The following is a 21,322-nucleotide window of genomic DNA, read 5'->3' on the forward strand; positions in this document are numbered from 1 at the left end:
GTAGATTTGCAGTGGTCTGATACTCCTTCCATTTCAATATTATCGCTTGCACAGTGCTCCTTGGGATGTTTAAAGCTTGGGAAATCTTTTTGTATCCAAATCCGGCTTTAAACTTCTTCACAACAGTATCTCGGACCTGCCTGGTGTGTTTCTTGTTCTTCATGATGCTCTCTGCGCGTTTAACGGACCTCTGAGACTATCACAGTGCAGGTGCATTTATACAGAGACTTGATTACACACAGGTGGATTGTATTTATCATCATTAGTCATTTAGGTCAACATTGGATCATTCAGAGATCCTCACTGAACTTCTGGAGAGAGTTTGCTGCACTGAAAGTAAAGGGGCTGAATAATTTTGCACGCCCAATTTTTCAGTTTTTGATTTGTTAAAAAAGTTTGAAATATCCAATAAATGTCGTTCCACTTCATGATTGTGTCCCACTTGTTGATTCTTCACAAAAAAATACAGTTTTATATCTTCATGTTTGAAGCCTGAAATGTGGCAAAAGGTCGCAAAGTTCAAGGGGGTCGAATACTTTCGCAAGGCACTGTATGTTTCTGGCCAGACCTTAGTCTAGTCATCCTCCGTCTAGACATAGAGGCTCCATGTACAGCTGCAAAACCAAATCAAGAAGATAACCATTGACCTTTAAAGTTTAAACCCTCAGGGCCTTATTGATCAATCTATTCATATAGCGGACATATCAACACATTTGCTGTAATAATCAGGAATTCCAGCACCAATGCACAGTTGAAGCATTTTCTACACAATGTTGGCTTTAAATGCATAAGACTATAGGTTATTGTTCATACAACTTTGAATTAAGGAGAATATGAATGTGAATTGACAAAAAGGACCACTGAAATCCGATTTGACCTGTTCTACCAAATTAAGCTACACAATATGGGCATAAAATGGTCCTACAGATATACATTTAAAATCTGCATACAAGCTTCCTCGTTTGGTGTACAGTGTTAAAAATCTGTGTTCAAACACTGCAGAACTATAAAGAGAGAGTATGGCAACAAACATAATTACCTTTATTTCTCTGACAGACAGCTCAACCTCTACTCAAGTGTTGTTTGAAAAGGTTACTGTCAAAACAATAGCTGCACGTGGCAATGTTTACCACCTGGCTGGGGCCAGCCCCTTGGGGCAGACACACTTCGCAAGCAAACCGCCCCTCCGACTAGACAGACAAGCTACATTCCTAAAATGTTTGCCCCGGGCCACTATAAATTGCTGGAATGCGTCCAGGCCACAAACATTATTGATGCAGAGTTCCAGACGCGTGTGCATGATTTCCGGAAAGGTTTCAACAATGCAAAGAAACCTAATGGCTGAGAGCAGCCTCGCCCCAACGCATGATTTCGACATGTGGCATGACTATATGAACCTAGGGAGGCTGCTGGAGAAACTTTGTGACGTCGCAGATCGGACAGCGACCACCTGTACCCAGCTAAAGGAGCACGTGCCGGACGCAGAACACCACCAGACCGGTCGCCAGGAGCAACAATGGTTTCGTCTGAATTCGATCGGGACTGAGAGTCTGAGTTCTGCAAGCAGCATTTCAGGCAACACGAGCCACAGCCTGGGTTCCGGTGATTACTGCGGCTTCTGCAAGCAAAATGGAGAAACGGCAGAGATCTACCGGAGCCACAAACTGAAATCCAAAGACAGCAAAGTCATCTGCCCCATTCTGAGGAGCTACATTTGTCCTATGTGTGGCGGCACCGGAGACAAAGCTCACACGCGCCGGTACTGCCCACAGCGCAACGGCGTGGTGCCGAAATACCGGGGGACTGTGGAGTAGAAAACAGGAGGAAAATCAATCTGTACATATTTATGGAGAAAATATATCCAACGTTCTTGTTCAGTTAGGTAGACCTATTGTTAACATATATTTTTTTACAAAGTGGCTAATGCGCCTTTGATGTTCTGCTATGAAAAAAATAAACCTATTTTCGTACATAACTTAAATGGTTTTTGTTCACGTTCTCCTTCCTCAATTCTGGAATATGACATGTTATAAAACTAAATAATTTCATACTGAAATAATTTCATACTGTTTAAATAGGCAAGTCAGTTAAGAACAAATTCTTATTTACAATTATGCCTACCGGGGAACAGTGGGTTAACTGCCTTGTTCAATTGGCAGAAGGACAGATTTTCACCTCGATCTAGCAACCTTTCGGTTACTGGCCCAACGCTCTAACCACTAGGCTACCTGCAGTCTATTATTTTGTGGGAAAGAAATCACAACATGTTAATTACATATTATAGTTTTATTGACGGCAATTACCCATGGATCTTATTTTTATTACTAATCCAGTAACAATCATGGCTTTAAAATTAAATCGACTACCTTATTATCCAAAGTCACCCTAGTCCATTTAAACAAGCAATATAAAAATATATACTAATACTTTGTACAATACTGGTTTTGGTCCAAACAAAAGTGGATCAGAAATGCCAATATACCTTTAGTCTTCAAAGGATCCCAATATGCATTTAATTTTTTAATGGATTTCAGGCAACTTTGAATATAGGGATTTACATAATAAATTCTAATGACAAAATGCTGAATGTAGAGTTGGTTTAACACACAAATTCAACTTCACAGATAAAAAAAAGAAGCAAGTTACTATTTACAGGTTATAATGTTCAAAGGCCAATTAAGAGAGCGGCAGGAGGTGGTGAAGGGAGAGAACGTGAATAAGAAAAGGGAAGAGAAAGAGGGCACAAGAGAAAACATGAGAATAAAGGAAATGGAGCGACAAAGGGATTAAAAAAGTAGTAAGAACAGTGAACGAATGTGGAACTACAGATTTACAAAGTCCTAAGGATGATATTTCAGGAGTCGGTCTCCAGCCCCAATCTCCACAGTGCTGGGGTAACGGTCCTCTCTTCCCCACTCTCCTCTGCCTCCATTTAAACACATTCATAAGCTTCTCACCTACAACTGTCTGACAGCCTCAACCAGCCACTACCACACAACACTTTCGTCCAGTTTACACACACACACCTCAAATATGTATACAGAAAACAAGCACGCGTCATTCAGTACACAGAAAACTGTACATACAGCTTACACGCCATTGACACTGTCTACGCCTCAAATAGTACCCTATTCCCGACCCAATGATGTGCACTGCTTCAAATTCACAAGTTAAACTAAAGTTCACTACATAGGGAGTAGGGTGCCATTTGGAATTCGCACCACAGTTCTTAATCTCTGCATTAACTTTCGCAGTTCATAACCTGATCACCCATACTAATCAACTTAACAGTACGATTTTTACACTGTCAACTTTCAATTTCAGTTTTTGCATTTGTATTTTAATTACAAAAAGTCACGACAATGTTCTAGCCAACATTTGGAGGTGTTGTTAAGCAGAAGTTTCTCGCTTGATTGTGTTGTTGTCGCCATCATACTGTAGGTTCATTTGCAGTTTATTTTTGAAGCCTGACACCTGCTCTGTACAAGGGTCCCACTCTCTAATTGCTCTGGGGTCTACCCCCCCCATCAGAGTATCACCCATACATCTCCAAATGGGGGCTTCACCAGAGCTCTTTTACATGCTAAGTAGTTCAGTGTTTGTCCAGAGGAAGTAGTCCTGTCTATGCTTAAAGGGTCAAGTCTAGTCCGATGGATGTTTTACTTCTTACGCCGGACTGCTGTTTTGATCTTGCGTCTAGCGATTGAGTTCTGTCCTGCAGGGGCTGCAGTGAAGGTGGTGCTCTTTGTTGACCTGTAGTAGGGGATAAGACGTCATCAACACATAATTCAAACTAAGCGTGCGCATATCCAATAACTTGCAGATGTTCGGTACAAAAAGGCAACTATTTTTATTTAATTATCATCAACACCATCACAATTATACATTACATTTGTGTTAAATGCAATGACTTGAGACTAACACCTGAACCACTAAACCAGGGAAAGCAAAAATTCTGAGAGCATACCACTGTATTTACATAGGGACGGGTGAATTTGGGCCAATCCTTTTTTCAGGAGTTGGAGCTGTTGGACTCACCCAATAAAGTTAAAGCCACCTCCAGGTGCACTGGGTTGGGGTGCCATGGAGGGCGTGGCAGAAGAGGCGGGGGACCCTCCTGGTACCCCTCCGAAAGCAAACACCCCCGTGCTGTTACTGGACGTGCCGAACGCACCGACTCCTCCAAACTGGAAACCTCCACCTGGTAAAACCATGGACATCGGGTGAATCTTTGAAGTTGAATGTTTAAAGTTGCATGATAGGATGATTCAAAATTAATCTCGTTACTCAGACTTAGTAAAATGTATTTTTTTATTATCATATCAATCTTAAAAAGGGCCTTTGTTTTTTTTATTGCCTTCAGAATATATTCATACCCCTTGAATTATTCCACATTGTGTTATAGCCTGAATTCAAAATATTTGTTCAGTCATCGACACTCAATACCTCAATGACAAAGAGAAAACATGTTAACATTTTTGCAAATGAAATGAAATAGTTTATGTGTCGGGGGGCTAGGGTCAGTTTGTTATATCTGGAGTACTTCTCCTGTCCTATTCGGTGTCCTGTGTGAATCTAAGTGTGCGTTCTCTAATTCTCTCCTTCTCTCTCTCGGAGGACCTGAGCCCTAGGACCATGCCCCAGGACTACCTGACATGATGACTCCTTGCTGTCACCAGTCCACCTGGCCGTGCTGCTGCTCCAGTTTCAACTGTTCTGCCTTATTATTATTCGACCATGCTGGTCATTTATGAACATTTGAACATCTTGGCCATGTTCTGTTATAATCTCCACCCAGCACAGCCAGAAGAGGACTGGCCATCCCACAAATGCTCTCTCTAATTCTCTCTTTCTTTCTCTCTCTCTCGGAGGACCTGAGCCCTAGGACCATGGCCCAGGAATACCTGACATGATGACTCCTTGCTGTCCCCAGTCCACCTGACTGTGCTGCTGCTCCAGTTTCAACTGTTCTGCCTTATTATTATTCGACCATGAGGGTCATTTATGAACATTTGAACATCTTGACCATGTTCTGTTATAATCTCCACCCGGCACAGCCAGAAGAGGACTGGCCACCCCACATAGCCTGGTTCCTCTAGGTTTCTTCCTAGGTTTTGGCCTTTCTAGGGAGTTTTTCCTAGCCACCGTGCTTCTACACCTGCATTGCTTGCTGTTTGGGGTTTTAGGCTGGGTTTCTGTACAGCACTTTGAGATATCAGCTGATGTACGAAGGGCTATATAAATACATTTGATTTGATTTGAAATACAGAAATCTTATTTACATAAGTATTCACACTCCTGAGTCAATATTTTAGAAGCACATTTGGCAGCTTTTCCAGCTGTGTAAGTCTAAGCACTTCTCAACCCTGGATTGTGCAACAATGGTTGCTGATCATTGCTAGACAGACATTTTCATGTCTTGCCATAGATTTTCAAGCTCATTTAAGTCTAAACTGTAACTAGGCCACTCAAGAACATTCACTGTTGTCTAGGTAAGCAACTTGTGTATATTTGGCCTTGTGTTTTCGGTTATTGTCCTGCTGAAATATGAATGTCTCCCAGTGTCTGTTGGAAAGATGACTAGGTTTTCCTCTAGGATTTAGCCTTTGCTGAGCTCTATTCCGTTTCTTTTCATCATAAAAACACTCCTTAGCCCTTGCCAATGACAAGCAAACCCATAACATGTAGCCGCCACCACACTTGAAAATATGATGAGTGTCAGTGATGTGTTTAGGGCAAACACAAAATTTGATTTGAAATACAAAGCCTTATTTGTCACATGCGCCGAATACAACAGGTGTAGATCTTACCACAAAATGCTTACTTACAAGACCTTAACCAACAGTGCAGTTAAAGAGTTAAGAAAATATTTACCAAATAACCTAAAGTAAAAAAATAAATAAAAACGAGGCTATATACAGGGAGGTGTTGGTAACGAGTCTACAGCCCCGTTGATGTGAATGTGGGCTTGTTCAACCGGCCTTTTCCTGTAATCCACAATCAGCTCCTTTGTCTTGCTCACATTGAGGGAGAGGTTGTTGTCCTGGCACCACACTGCCTGGTCTCTGACCACCTCCCTATAGGCTGTTTCATCGTTGTCAGTGATCAGGCTTAAGACTTGTGTTGTCAGCAAAGTTAGTGTTGGAGTAGTGTTTGGCACACAGTCGTGGGTGAACAGGGAGTAAAGGAGGGGACTAAGCACACACCCTTGAGGGGCCAGAGTGTTGAGGGCCAGAGTGTTGAGGATCAGTGAGGCAGAGGAGTTGTTGCCTACCCTTACTACCTGGGGGCGGCCCATCAGGAAGTCCAGGATCCAGTAGCAGGGGGAGGTGTTTATCACTTCATGGCTACCGACGCGAGTGCTACGGGCAGTAATCATTTACACAGGTTACCTTTGCTTCCTTGGGCACAGGGACTATGGTGGTCTGCTTGAAACATGTAGGTATTAGACTCGGTCAGGGAAAGGTGAAAATGTCAGCGAAGACACTTGCTATTTGGTCCGTGCATGCTTTGAGTACACGTCCTGGTAATCAGTCTGTCCCCGCAGCCTTGTGAATGTTGACCTGTTTAAAGGTCTTGCGCACATCGGCTACCGAGAGTGTGATCACAGTCATCTGGAACAGCTGGTGCTCTCATGCATGCTTCAATGTTGCTTGCCTCAAAGTGAGCATTAAAAAGGAATTTAGCTCGCCTGGGCAGCTCGAGGCCGGGTTTCCCTTTGTAGTCCGTAAAAGTTTTCAAGCCCTGCCACATCCGACAAGCGTCAGAGCCGGTATAGTAGGAGTCAATCGTAATCCTGTATTGACGCGTTGCCTGTTTGATGGTTAGTCGGAGGGCGTAGAGGGATTTCTTAGAAGCGTCCGGATTAGTGTCCCGCTCCTTGAAAGCGGCAGCTCTAGCCTTTAGCTAGATGCAGATTTTGCATGGCTTCTGGTTGGGATATGTGCATATGGTCACTGTGGGGACGACGTCATTGATGCACTTATTGATGACGCCTGACTGAGGTGGTATACTCCTCAATGCCATTGGATGAAACATGGAACATATTCCAGTCTGTGCTATCAAAACAGTCCTGTAGAGTAGCATCCGCATCACCTGACCACTTTTGTACTGAGCAAGTCACCTCCTGCTTTCATTTTTGCTTGTAAGCAGGAATCAGGAGGAAGGAATTCTGGTCAGATTTGCCAAATGGAGGGCGAAGGATAGCTTTGTATGAGTCTCTGTGTGTGGAGTAAATGTGGTCTAGAGTTTTTCCCCCTCTGGTTTCACGTGACATGCTGGTAGAAACGAGGTAAAACGGATTTCAGTTTTGCCTGCATTAACGTCCCCGGCCACTAGGAGCGCCGGCTCGATGACCATTTTCTTGTTTGCTTATGGCCTTATATAGCTGGTTGAGTGCGGTCTTAGTGCCAGCATCGGTTTGTGGCGGCAAATAGACAGCTACGAATAATAGAGGACAAGGTCTATTTCTTTGCCACATTTTTAGCAGTTTTACTTTACTGCCTTATTGCAAAGAGGACACGTTTTGGAATATTTCTTATTCTGTATAGGCTTCCTTCTTTTCACTCTGTCATTTAGGTTAGTATTGTGGAGTAACTACAATCATGATCCATCCTCAGTTCTCTCCGATCACAGCCATTGAACTGTGTAACTGTTCTTCTTTGCGAAGCATTGGAAAACTTCCCTGGTCTTTGTAGTTTAATATGTTTCAAATTCACTGCTTGACTGAGGGAACTTCCATATATAATGTGTGGGGTTTGTATGTGTGGGGTAGAGATGAGGTAGTGATTCAAAAATCATGTTTATTATGTGACATGTTAAGCACATTTTTATTCTATGCTTGCCATAAAGTGCTTGAATACTTGACATTTCATCTTTTCATTTTTAATTAATTTGTAAACATTTTGAATAACATTCCACTTTGACATTATGGAGTATTGTGTGTAGGCCAGTGACAAAATCAATTTAATCCATTTTAAATTCAGGCTGGAACAAAATGTGGAAAAAGTCAAAGGGTGTGAATGCTTTCTGAAGGCACTGTACATACACTAAACAACCCCAGAAAGTGACCGTAGCAACCCACCTGGTGCGGCGGGGGTGGATGAGCCAAAAGCGGGCGTGGAGTTGGCTTGGTGGTCGAACACAGGGACAGAGTTGGCCTTCCCCCCGAAGGCAGGGGGCTGGGAGGCCGTGGCAGAGAAGGGGGACGGGGCGGGAGAACCAAACGCAGGGGCATTGGGCTGGGAGGTACCCTGACCAAAGGTAGGAGCTTGTCCCGACCCAAAGCCAGAGGAGGAGGCAGGGCTGAATACAAACTGAGCAGGGGCTGCTGATGGAGCTGGAGAGAGACAAGTTGATTACATTTCAACCAACAGAAAAAGAGCACTTAAGTGGAAAAACATCTTTGGTAAACTATTGGTCAATGCAGTCAACAGCTACACATATTCAATCAAGAGAAGTGAACAGAAAAAGCACAACACTATCAATTCACAGTAAAATAGTGCAGTGGCATCATTCGGGATGAAAACAAACAATGTTCCTTGAAAATAAGTCCTAAAAAGAACCAACCTGTAGATAAGGCAGTGGAGAGCGGTGCCGCTCCAAAAGCGAAGGAGGGAGCAGCAGTGTTAGGTCCAGACCCAAACAGGAATGGTTGAGCCGGGCCAGGGTTCAGGGAAGCTGCAGGGGCAGGCAGGCTGTCCTGGCTCTGCCCAAACAAGAAGGACTTGGCTGGGCTGGCCTCACTGGAGGCACTCTGCCCAAACAGAAAGGTACTGGGGTCTGGGATAGGGGCTGGGGTAGTGCTGCTGGTGGGCCCAAACAGCCTGGGGGCAGGGGTGGTGGAAGTAGAGGTGGTGGTGGTTGACATAAACCCAAACACTGGCTTTGAGGCTGCAGCATCTGCAAGAAAAACAACTGAATTAAAGAATGATTGGTTTAGGTGCACAGTGTGTACATTCACACAAAAAAAGTATCAATTTTATAGTAGAACATCCATTTAAAGAATTGACAAATACAAAATGAGTTAATAATAACATGAACTAACTATTGCAGCGTATCCCTCCCACCTGTAGCGCTTTGCCCAAAGCTGAATGAGGGCTTAGGGGCTTTTGCTGCTGGGGTCTCGCTGTCTGCCAGCTTCCCAAATGTGAAGGTAGGTGCTTTGGGCTGGTCTGCAGATGGATCTACCATAAAGAAGGAAAAGCCTCCAGAGGGAGCCGATGCCTCCGCCCCTTTACTAGCAGCACTGAACAGGAACCCAGACCCCATAGAGGCCTCCTTCTCAGGCTTCCCAAAGGTGAAAGGGTCCTTGTCTTTCTCTAGAGATTCCTCAAATATGCTGCCCCCTAGTGATGTGGCCAGGGTAGGAGACTCAGCCAGCTTCCCAAAAATAGGAGCTGATGCTGTTGTGGTGGTTTCTGTAGAAGCTCCACTGTCGTTCTCTGTAGAGACAGGAAGGCTTAAAGTAGAGGTGGTGGTTGTCGGTTTTGATAGTCCAAAGGAGAACCCTTCGTCCGAGGGTTTGCTCTCCGTGCTAGCAGCTGCTGTAGTGCCGAACGAGATCCCACCGCTGATGCCAAATTTGAACCCGGCACCCATACTCAGGGCTTCAGCCTTCCTCCCCTCGTCCGCTGCAGGGGTGGAAGCAGTAGATGCTCCAAATTTGAAGCCCTCTGTGGAGCTGCCGAATTTGAAGCCTGCAGAGCTGCTGGTGTCTGTTGAGGTGGTGTCTGATGAGGCAGCTGCACCGAATTTGAAGCCCCCTGAAGAGGAGTCAGAGAGGGTGCCGCCGAATTTGAAGCCCCCAGAACCAGAGGCCGAGTCCGATGACACCCCCATGCCAAACTTGAATCCTCCTGAGCAGGTGTCAGACAAGGACTGGATACCAAATGACGAGGAACCGAATGCTGAAAGAGACGGAGGATCACATTAATTAACTACTTCAGTATTCTGTATAAATTTCCTTAGACTCTAGTTCAGGATTCACATCTCTCCTCACTAATATCAAATATCTTGCTACAATGACAAAGCCCTCTAACGAAGCCTCTATAACACACAAAGATGGCAGTTGACAGCTGTACGTACCTTTAGGCTCTACTAAAGCCCCAGGCTTGGGGGTCTGACAGGCCACACACGCCTGGTCTACTCCCTTGTTCTGAACACAGCACACGTCACACTCCCACGCTCCATCTGGCTTCTTGAACTGGGCCCCAAAGCCTAGTAGAGGAGTGATGCTGACAGGGGCGGGAGTTAGAGACGGAGTCGCTGCTGTCACTCCTGTTAGGTAGATGAAGATATGAGCGATAAGCAAAAATGTAAACATCAATTTGCACCAGATTTCTTTAAAATACTTTCTTGAAGATCTTCTGATGCAAAATTAACAGTGGGCCAAGATAGCAGTATTGAGACAAACTCTCAAAGGCAACTTCATGAGAAAAAAACATTACTAAGCCAAAAACTAAAAAAACAACCAGGTTGTTCCCTCTTCTCCATTACCTGGCTTAGTGCTCATACAGGAAACACACTTGATGTCCTGCGCCTTGTTCTGCACCATGCACATGTCACACTCCCACGCTCCCTCCGGCTTCTTAAACTTGTCCCCGAAGCCCAAGAAGGGGGCAGCAGCGGGCAGAGTCTTAGCCTCCGAGAAGGCATGCAGAGTCAGTGTGGCTTTAACTCCAGTCCCAGGCTTGGCTGTCTCACAGGCTACACATTTGACTGCTTGAGGCTTGTTCTGAACCAGACAAGTGTCACAGTCCCAGCTTCCCGCAGACTTTGTGAACAGGGCTCCAAAACCAGCAGCGGTAGTAGTGGTGGAACCCTCCAGCCCGGACAACGTTGTGAAGTGTTCACTGTCAGTCTTCGCTAAAGTAGAGTTTGGATGTGGGGTCATACAGGCCACACACTTTGTGGCAGTGGGTTTGTTCCTAACCATGCAGACGTCACAGTCCCAGGAGCCTGTTGGCGCTTTGAACAAGTCCCCAAGGGAGGGGGCAGTGGACAGGGCTGGGGTCTCCTGGGGGGCTTTGGGGACAGGAGAGGTCTGAGTAACAGGAACGGCAAACCCTATGGGAAAGAGATGGGGTTAAAAACCACCCTAAAACCAGAAAGGAATATAAAGACGCTATTTGAAAATACACTCATTTAAACGCACCATTAAAAAGAGCCACAACACTGTCACGACAAATTACATAAGTAATGACAAATGATGACAGATGACTTGTAAGTCGTATAAGAGAGAGATCAGGTAAAGCGTCAAGGTTCTGTATTCATGTTGCCGTCCTTCTCACCAGGTCCTTTGAGGAGCTCCAGCACACTGCCCTGTTTCAACATCTTGGCTGGTTTAAACGGCCCTTCAAACTCCTCCATGCTCTCACTGGCAGCATGCTTCACTAGAGATACCAATGGAAACAGAAGACAACCATTAGGTATGAAATTGGTTTCCCTTTACATCAAGGCTTGTATCTTGTTCTCATCCCACTCTTACCTGCTGCCACTACTGGGGTGACCATCTTCCCGTTGGATAGTGACAGACCCGTTTTCACTACAGGTGCACTGAAGGTAAATCCAGACTAAGAGACAGAAGATGGTCAGCATCTCACCATTGTTGAATGTCAGAACAGAAACAATATTCTACGGGGGTCAAACTGTCATCATAGCAGGTATACTCAAGCTGCGGGACTTACAGACGGGGAAAAGGATGGTGGGCTAGCAGCAGTTGTCATGACAATAGGGGAGGAGAAAGTGAAAGGTGTGGAGGGAGGGGTGGAGGGTGCTGTAGTCGGTGGCACCTGAAAGAAAGACAGACTTCATGGTCATTAGGATGGACACAACACATTTGGATACATTGAAATAAAGCCAACTTCAGATATCAAAAGTCAATGGGCGTGTACCAAATGGCACCCTAAATAGTGCACTACTTTAAAGCAGGGCCCTATTGGGCCAAAAGTAGTGCACTTTTAAGGGACCCTATGGGACACAGTCAAATGGAGCTGGACGGACCTCGTTAGTGACGGGCTCCACCAGGACAGGTGTGGTAGTGACAACAGGCTTGGGGTTGGGGAAGCTGAGCAGACTGATTGAGGTGTTGGCCGGTAGCTCAGCAATCTGAAGAGAGGGGTCAGAGTGTAGAAAACCATTACCAGTACTATACATTAACCAGAATATCTATTCTACACATAGCAGCATATGGCAATAATTGCCTTGCACAATTAGACAATGGTTTCAACCCAACCACCCACTCAGAAACATTTCAGAACCAACCAATCATTTATTGCTTGGATCACAAACTTCTCGCCAGACAGAATAGAAGGGGTCATATAGATAAGAGATGTGTACCCACCTTGTCTTCAGGTCGTTTGGACGAGGGTCTTGTGCTGGTCTTCTCCCTCTTCATCTTCCCTCCTCCTGACCTTGTGCTGCTGGTTGCAGGAGTGCTGGACAGAGGGTAGGTGGGCAGGCTGCTGCTGCTTGTGCTTTGACAAGGATATGCCACTGCTTCAGGAATCAGAGGGGATTGTCTTGTGGGCTGGAAAGGAAGGAGTAAAGGGTAGGGTTAAACATGAAGCATAAATACGTCTGGTTCTATGGACTGGCTGTAATTTGGAAAGCAACTATCTGGAATAAAACAACTTCAGCTTGTTAAGGCTTCTACACATCTATCCAACTACAGCCAAACCAACAGTCTATGGATGCGTTTTAAAAGAATCAGCCGGTCTCAGTTGGTAGGGCTGGGCTATACAGCCTACAAATCAAATCTAGATTTTTTCAAACTAATGTGCGATGCACAATATTGTTTTTCTTCATCTCTAAATAAGCTGTGTTTCACAATCAAAGGTCAATACAACGCAATTCAAATCAGCCAGGAATAATCAAATTAATTCAGGGCTTGTAAAATCATACCTAGACCAAATAAGCCTTCCACAGGTATAACTTAATTATTTATTTGATCAAAATAGTTTAACGTGCTTTTTTTTGTTGCAATAATCACTGATCTGGCTTTCAAGTATGTCTATGAAAATGTAATTTTTGAACAACGCACCACCACTAATGACGACACTTCTGGTAGCAGGCATTTTTGAACATTAACACAGGTCTCAAACAATCAAGCCCACGTATTTAAAGTCTAGCCAACTTGGATCTAACTTGATTGCTAAAAAACAAAACCGGACAGTTGAATTATGAACACACCCTCCTGTCCGTCACCAACTGTTTGAACAACAGCCTGTTCACTTGGTTTTAGATGTTGAAATCCAGCGGCCTGCCTGGATAAGAAGATTTCTAAGAATGAGAACGCGTGGCCAATTCCTTACATAAAATGCGTCTTTTCATGCCCATTGCAGACTAGACAGCTAGCGAATAAGCCTGTGGCTAAGATGCTGCTAGAGGTATGTGGTACCGCAATAGCACGCATGACAAACAGAGCATTCATTTCCCACATGGTCATTGATGCTCTCGTTTTAGTAGGGTCTGCTCTGTTCTATATTTCAGGAGTTGAGACATTTACAGACATCTCGTCCATTACAGTAAAATAACGTTTAAGTGTTTGTCTCCATATGACCTATTCTTTTGAACCAAACCTCAAATAGCGAGTTTAAAACTGCTCGGTGTCAGAGGAAGAAGTTATCGTGGTCGTTGTGATGAAGGGCAGGGGCTTAGTGTCTGTGCGAGTGGGAAGGTGTAGTGCACACAGCACAAAGGAGACAAGAACAAAAATACATAAAACAATTATAAAACCAAACGAAAAATGAATGCGATACAGGCATTTGGAACATGACAAACATATTCAAATGAATTAACTTGATATAATCGCCCAGCCTTAGTTGCTGGACATCATAATTGGTCCCAATTCAACATGTAGAAACAGCCATGGACAGTCTGAGTTGGGGGAAAAACTCAACACATCGATAGTTAGTTGGCTGTAGTTGTATGGATGCCTAGAAGCCATTAGGTGACTAATCTGGAAGTGGGGGTCCTCACCGTGCCTACGGGGGTCTGGGTCAGGACCCCGGGGGTCAGAGAGGGCCTGAAGGACATTGAGCGGCTCCCAGACACCAACGCTGCAGCCGGGATAACCAACTTCTGGACTGGGGGGAGGGGAGAGTCCAGCTGGAGGGGAACACAGAAAAGTCATAAATACTCAAAACAATGTGTCCCAGGCACACACGAATACAAACATTTTAAAAAAGTCCATCACTGGCAGTGGGCAGCATTTGGTAAGCCAACACACCCACACACCCCTCTCCATGCTCCGTTTTCACCTATTCTAGCAATGTGGGTCAACACACAAGTTAACCCGTTTCTACATACGCATTGCTTGCGGTTTGGGGTTTTAGGAAGGGTTTCTGTATAGCACTTCGGTGATGTAACAAGGGCTTTATAAATACATTTGATTGACTGAACCTAGCGATCTCAGGTCATACATTACACATATTCTTACCTCCCTTCAGTAACAGTTTGGTATAAAGAATACGAAGACAGGCCTTGATATTTCTTTTAAGTGACGTTTATTGTACTTAGTTTTTTGAATCAGCACTGTTTATTTCTGTTCCTCTCAGTCTCTGTAGCTTCCGGGTATGATGGAATAAGGACCCGAGCTATGGCAAATAGGGCTGGCTTTGTAGAGCCCGTCCATGTGAATGAGCGTATTGGAAGACTGACACTGACAGCTACTGACAGGGTATGTAAATGTTTATATTTAAGCATAAGGGCCGAGAGGGGTGTGGTATATGGCGAATAGACCACGGCTAAGGGCCGTTCTTATGTTCTAGTGACCAGCTGCCACAGCTGGGACCATTTAACAGTTACTGACGACCATCCAGCCTTAACATAACTAAAAATGGACCCCACTAGATAGCAGCGCACACTCAACACTCACTCAATCAAATGCCCGCTTACTTTAACACACGCCAGATCACATACAGGACATAAACACGGCAGAGCAGAGGTGATCATCTGACCCAGGCTGACACACCTGTTAACTACTGCAGACACGCCACGCTAGCAGACGGCAATACTGGAAGAAGGGTAGGAGGAGCTAGTGACAGCACTTTTCAAACCAACCAATAGTATTTGGCTCAAGACCTTTCAGCTGCTGCTGTGCATGTTAGCTGTTGGGGGTTTGTAACATTGCGGACTAACAGCTGGAGAACACTAACCCAGGTTTGAAATGCCCTAAGGTCAGCTGTCAGTGTCAAGAGATAATGTATTGGGGTTTCGAAGATGAACACTAGCTGTGCGATACAAACCAAAATCTATGTCACAATAAAATTACTGAATTATCACAATAAAAATAGAATGGCAAGTTTATTTTTACTACCCATAAAACTACTTTAGCCCTAGTCACACAGGACTAGTATTACTACAGAACGTTGGTTATATAATTATTACTTCAGAATGTCCATTACTGCAGACGATTCGGAAGGGATTTGTCGTCGTTGTCACATTTCTCTAGTTGGTTATTTACTGTAATGATTGACATAAGCAAAATGTCCATGATAAAGGGTCGGTGTCTCAAACACTTACCCGTTTTTTGGGGGCCTGGAAATGTGAAAGGTCCAGAGTGCTGTCATCAGGGAACTGCAGGACATAAGAAATGTGAACTGTGTGACAACAATTGAGAATAAAAAAAGAAAAATTAATTCACAACACTTACTTTTGACAAGGGAGAGGACACCGTAGAGGGGATTCTCTTGGCATCCTGTTACGACAAACACACAAATGATGCATTTGTTACCATAAATAACTTCCTACAGAGACAGAAATATTTACCATAGCTTAGTAGCCAAGTGGACACCACAGGAGGTTGGTGGCACCTTAATTGGGGAGGACGGACTCATGGTAGTGGATGGAGAGGAATGAGTGGAATACATCAAACATATGGTTTCCATTTGTTTGATGCCATTCTATTTGCGCCGTTCCAGCCATTATTATGAGCCGTTCTCACCTCAGCAGCCTCCACTGCTTGACACGTAAACATTATTTCCTTGTGAGGATTCACCACTACAAATGGCTTCCATAGAAATGTATGCCTAACAGCTGACACTAATACTACATACACAGAGGATCTATACAACACATTTCTATCAGATGGTTCTGTAGCCATTGTGCCAAAATGAAATGGCCCCTGTTCATGCGAATCTGAGGGTTCCATATTTAATTCAATGTAAACAACTTTATTGGTACACACAGCGAGGGGGCTGGACATGCGCTCCAGGGACTGTAAGATGCGTCGGGCAGTAGCGCTGGTCACCCCACAGGGCGGAGCCCCAGCAGGCTTGGCCTTGATCTGTCTCCGCAATGGAGCCTAGAGGGGAAATACACATCAATCAATCACATTCTATTTACATAGAGAAGCACTTCCTACAAACCCATTTGCCACAAAGTGTTTAACGCAAACATGGTTTGAATGAATGCCAGGTTAATGAAACAGCAGTGGTGGAAAGGCAGAGCTTTGGTCAAGTCGTGCCTGCAGGTTAATACCCTGTACCAAAAAGATCACGCATAAGAAATATATTGCTGTGTTTTAAAAACACAGATCTAAAATGCTTCTTATTGTAATTTCTGCAAAGCATCAGACTAATTGTGTGCTTCAGTTGCACCTCTCCACTCAGATGAGAATTCACAAATGTGCCTTCTGTCAGCAGACAGTGCTCAGTGTAGCCAGCCTGGTTCTGTGGTAAAATGCAAGATTAAGTCCAAGAAAAACATTATTTCTATGATAAACAGAAATATGATGGCCATGCATCATTTTTGCAAAAAAGCTATTTTACTTGTGTGGCTGCTAGCCAAATAGTGATGCACTTCTGTGGAGCTATTTTCTGCCGAATGTGTTGCATTAATGTGCTTTCTGTGAAGGAAATCTATAGTTGCACAGCCCGATCACGCAATTGAGGCAACAAAATAACACTTCACTTTCAATATAAAACAGCAGATTTCTCAACTCTAACATGTCCCCTGCAGCTCCATTTCCCCTGACTAACATACTATTTCCTATCTGTTATTATTCAGATCATCACAGCTCTATTTCCCCTGACTAACATAATATCTATTATTATTCAGCACAGGGCATCACAGCTCTATTTCCCCTGACTAACATATCTCCTATCCGTTTGAAATTAAAATGTTGGTGCTGGCAGGCCAGAATATTGCTTTTGGGGGGAGGGGTGATATTTCTTGCCTAGGAGAAAATCAATAGGGAAAACACTTGTGCGTTGTAGTGGAGTGGGGAGCATTACCTGGTAAGGTGTGGCTGTGCGTGAGCGGGCTGTTCTAACAGCAGCTGCTCCCCCGTAGGTAGTCTTCCCTGGGTAGAAGGGGGAATCCCCCAACTGACTGGAGTTCAGCACTGAACTGTTCAACGTGGACTAGTGGAGAAGAAAAACATGGAGGCTGCATGTCAAACAATCATAACGGTGAAAAAGCAACCGTTTCCAAGCCACATGTATGTATGCAGGTTTTCCTGTAACGAATCGGTCATTATTGCAGCTGGTCAAAGTAAATCACCTTAACATCGATAGCTAAGCAAGTAACGTTAGAGTTTGCGGACTCTTGACTGGCACTCACAGTGGAGGACTGACTTGACTGACTGACACTCACAGTGGAGGAAGTCCCAAAGACAGACAGGTTGAATGCAGGTTTCTTGAGACTGGACTGGGACTGCTGGGGCCGGTCCATCTCCGGAGAACAGAGCTGGGGTAGCGACGTGGTCTTAAAGTTTGGTACATCTGGGTACAGAGAAGAGACATTGTGTGATTACTCAAACTTGTGTCATGCAAATATGTAACAAAGGACTGAATTTCAGTAGTACTGGCTATGGATGCTAAAATGTTATTTTCAAAATTTGGGAATTATTTCCCAAAGCCACTTTCAACCATTAAAATATATTGTTCTGACTCTAGAACTCAACAGGATTGTTCATGGTGAAAACGTACTCTTACCACACACAATCCACACTACCTTTTTCTGATGCGCGTGATGAGAAGCCACTGGTGGTGGAGATATTGTCATCCTCGTGCTGGGAGCTATTGTCCTTGAGCTCCTTGACTAGGGAGAAGCTCGTCGACGCCCCAGCGAAGGGGCCCCCAGCGAAGGGGGCGGAGGAGGTGGAGGGCTGGGAGAAAAGGGAGCTTGGGCTCCCCAGGGCCGGGGTGGAGTCCAGGGAGGGGAAATGGAGGTGGGAGCGATTGAGGGGGGGCCTCGACAGAATATCCTGGAAGTTCAGGGATACCCTGCTTGTCGAAGGCTCTGGAGGGGTGGAAGAGAAATTACTAGGGTTAAGATGGGTTGATCCATATTTTGAGCTTCAAAATTGCAATGAAGGGGCCCCTTCAATTTAAGCCTACTAGAAAGTGTGCGCCTTCAGGCCTGAAGGGAAGCAAAAGTCATTCCACTACCTAAGGATAGTTGAGCCCCCCTAACTGGCTCAAATAGCCAACCAATCAGCCTGTTACCAACCCTTAGTTTCCTGAAAAAAATTGTGGTTTGACCAAATACAATGCTATTTTACAGTAAACAAATTGACAGACATTCAACAAGCACAGTACTTACATAAATGACTGATGACTAGATGAGAGAGATTTATGATAAAAAGATTGTGGGGGATGTTTTGTTGGACTCCAGTACAGCTTTTGACATTAACGATCATAGTCTGCTGCACAAAAATGGTGTTACGGCTTTACACCTCCTATATTGTGGATAAAGAGCTGTCTAACAGAACACAGATGTGCTTTAATGGAAGCCTCTCCAACACAATCCAGGTAGAATCAGGAAGTCCCCAGGGCAGCTGTCTAGGCCCCTTATTTTTTTTCGGTCTTTATTAACGACATGCCAGTGTCTCTATGTATGCAGATGATTCAACACTATACATGTCAGCTACTACAGCAACTGAAATGACTGTAACACTTAAGAGCTGCAGTTCTATTCAGATTGGGTGGCAAGGAATAAGTTGGTCTTAAATATTTCAAACACTTAAAGTATGGTATTTGGGACAAATCATTCACTAAACCATAAACCTCAGAATCTTGTAATAAATAATGTGGAAGTTGAGCAAGTTGAGGTGACGAAACTGCTTGGAGTAACCCTGGATTGTAAAAATGTATTTTGACCATGACAGTTTACAACAGTAGCTAAGAAGGGGAGAAGTCTGTCCATAATAAAAGCGCTGCTCTACCTTAACAGCACTATCAACAAGGCAGGTCCTACAGACTATAGTTTTGTTGCACCTGGACTACTGATCAGTCCTGTGGTCAGGTGCCACGAAGAGGGACTTATGAAAATTGCAATTGGCTCAGAACAGGGCAGCATGGCTGGCCCTTGGATGTACACAGAGAGCAAACAACAACATGAACGTAAATCTCTCCTGGCTCAAAGTAGAGGAGAGATTGACTTTATCACTACTTGTATTTGTGAAAGGTATTGACATGTTGAAAGCCCCGAGCGGTCTGAAGTACTGGTGCACAACTCGGACACCCATGCATACCCCCCCAAGACATGCCACCCGAGGTCTCTTCACAGCCCCCAAGTCCAGTACAAACCATGGGAGGCACACAGTACTACATAGAGCCATGACTACATGGAACTCCACGTCAGGTAACTGATGCAAGCAGTAGAATCAGATATATATATTTTTAAATAGATAAAAATACATCTATGTAACAGCAGCGACTGTGAAGCAACACAAACATACGCGCTAGACACACGTACACATGGATATTGTGTGTTAGAAACACTACTGGTCAAAACTTTTAGAACACCTACTCATTCAAGGATGATTTATTTTACTATTTTCTACATTGTAGAATAATAGTGAAGACAAACTATGAAAACACATATATGGAATCATGTAGTAAGCAAAAAAAGTGTTTTATATTTGAGATTCTTCAAATAGCCACCTTTTGCCTTGACAGCTTTGCACACTTGACAAATCCCACATATGCTGAGCACTTGTTGGCTGCTTAACCTTCACTCTGCGGTCCGACTCATCCCAAACCATCTCAATTTGGTTGAAGTCGGTGGATTGTGAAGGCTAGGTCATCTGATGCAGCACTCCATCGCTCTCCTTCTTGGTAAAATAGCGCTTACACAGCCATTGTCCTGTTGAAAAACAATGGCAGTCCCACTAAGCGTAAACCAGATGGGATGGCGTATCGCTGCAGAATGCTGTGGTAGCCATGCTGGTTAAGTGTGCATTGAATTCTAAATAAATCATTGACAGTGTCACCAGCAAAGCACCCCCACACCACCCATGCTTCACTGTGGGAAATACACGTGGAGATCATCCGTTCACCCACACTGTCTCACAAAGACATAGCGGCAGGAACCAAAATCTCAAATTTGGACTCCAGACTAGAGGTCGACCGATTATTGGAGGACCAAAAAAGCTGATACCGATTAATTGGACGATTTTTTAAATGTATTTGTAATAATGACAATTACAATAATACTGAATGAACACTTATTTTAACTTAATATAATACATCAATAAAATCAATTTAGCCTCAAATAAATAATGAAACATCAATTTGGTTTAAATAATGCAAAAACAAAGTGTTGGAGAAGAAAGTAAAAGTGCAATATGTGCCATGTAAAAAAGCTAACGTTTAAGTTCCTTGCTCAGAACATGAGAACATATGAAAGTTGGTGGTTCCTTTTAACATGAGACTTCAATATGCCAAGGTAAGAAGTTTTAGGTTGTAGTTTATTATAGGACTATTTCTCTCTATACCATTTGTATTTCATATACCTTTGACTATTGGATGTTCTTATAGGCACTTTAGTATTGCCAGTGTAACAGAATAGCTTCCGTCCCTCTCCTCATCCTCTACCTGGGCTCGAACCAGGAACACATCGACAACAGCCACCCTCGAAGCACCGTTACCCATCGCTCCACGCTATTAGTGCGCACCCCGCTGACTAGCTAGCCATTTCACATCGGTTACACCAGCCTAATCTCGGGAGTTGATAGGCTTGAAGTCATAAACAGCGCAATGCTTGACGCACAACGAAGAGCTGCTGGCAAAACACACGAAAGTGCTGTTTGAATGAATGTTTACGAGCCTGTTGCTGCCTACCACCGCTCAGTCAGACAGCTCTATCAAATCATAGACTTAGTTATAACACAATAACACACAGAAATACGAGCCGTAGGTCATTAATATGGTCGAATCCGGAAACGATAATTTCGAAAACAAAACATTTATTATTTCAGTGAAATAGGGAACCTTTCGGTATTTTATCTAACGGGTGGCATCTTTAAGTCTAAATACTGCTGTTACATTGTACAACCTTCAATGTTATGTCATAATTACGTAAAATTCTGGCA

The 21,322-nt window shown here is 44.1% G+C and overlaps 2 protein-coding genes across 8 annotated transcripts in view; one reads left to right on the forward strand and one right to left on the reverse strand.

Moving 5' to 3' along the window:
- Positions 1 to 1,283: 1,283 nt before the first annotated feature.
- On the forward strand, positions 1,284 to 1,814 carry LOC139372737 (nanos homolog 2). The gene has a single exon (XM_071112534.1). The coding sequence runs from the start codon at positions 1,299 to 1,301 to the stop codon at positions 1,812 to 1,814; it is 516 nt and encodes a 171-aa protein (XP_070968635.1). The 5' UTR covers positions 1,284 to 1,298.
- A 453-nt stretch (positions 1,815 to 2,267) lies between these two features.
- The window catches only part of LOC139373765 (nuclear pore complex protein Nup153-like), a 29,787-nt gene continuing 10,732 nt past the window's right edge, over positions 2,268 to 21,322 (reverse strand). For 2 of the 7 annotated variants that reach the window (XM_071114737.1, XM_071114736.1), the window contains exons 3-21: positions 17,959 to 18,246; positions 17,599 to 17,726; positions 17,238 to 17,366; positions 16,190 to 16,306; positions 15,656 to 15,700; positions 15,526 to 15,579; positions 13,981 to 14,109; positions 12,344 to 12,529; positions 12,004 to 12,108; positions 11,688 to 11,792; positions 11,489 to 11,573; positions 11,292 to 11,393; positions 10,498 to 11,067; positions 10,087 to 10,278; positions 9,069 to 9,908; positions 8,569 to 8,901; positions 8,084 to 8,338; positions 4,039 to 4,201; positions 2,268 to 3,753 (exon numbers count right to left, since the gene is read on the reverse strand). In XM_071114737.1, coding sequence (XP_070970838.1) covers positions 3,660 to 3,753; positions 4,039 to 4,201; positions 8,084 to 8,338; positions 8,569 to 8,901; positions 9,069 to 9,908; positions 10,087 to 10,278; positions 10,498 to 11,067; positions 11,292 to 11,393; positions 11,489 to 11,573; positions 11,688 to 11,792; positions 12,004 to 12,108; positions 12,344 to 12,529; positions 13,981 to 14,109; positions 15,526 to 15,579; positions 15,656 to 15,700; positions 16,190 to 16,306; positions 17,238 to 17,366; positions 17,599 to 17,726; positions 17,959 to 18,246 — 3,920 coding nt within the window. In that variant the 3' untranslated portion in view covers positions 2,268 to 3,659. Of the gene's footprint in view, positions 3,754 to 4,038; positions 4,202 to 8,083; positions 8,339 to 8,568; positions 8,902 to 9,046; positions 9,909 to 10,086; positions 10,279 to 10,497; positions 11,068 to 11,291; positions 11,394 to 11,488; positions 11,574 to 11,687; positions 11,793 to 12,003; positions 12,109 to 12,343; positions 12,530 to 13,980; positions 14,110 to 15,525; positions 15,580 to 15,655; positions 15,701 to 16,189; positions 16,307 to 17,237; positions 17,367 to 17,565; positions 17,727 to 17,958; positions 18,247 to 21,322 lie in introns of all 7 variants that reach the window. The other 5 variants (XM_071114734.1, XM_071114732.1, XM_071114738.1 and 2 more) reach the window with 3 other exon arrangements.

Source organism: Oncorhynchus clarkii, chromosome 18 (assembly GCF_045791955.1).
Source record: "Oncorhynchus clarkii lewisi isolate Uvic-CL-2024 chromosome 18, UVic_Ocla_1.0, whole genome shotgun sequence".
Classification (NCBI taxonomy): domain Eukaryota; kingdom Metazoa; phylum Chordata; class Actinopteri; order Salmoniformes; family Salmonidae; genus Oncorhynchus; species Oncorhynchus clarkii.

Coding starts and splice junctions, on each gene's coding strand:
- LOC139372737 (XM_071112534.1), top strand. CDS start 1,299: ATGATTTCCGGAAAGGTTTCAACAATGCAAAGAAACCTAATGGCTGAG.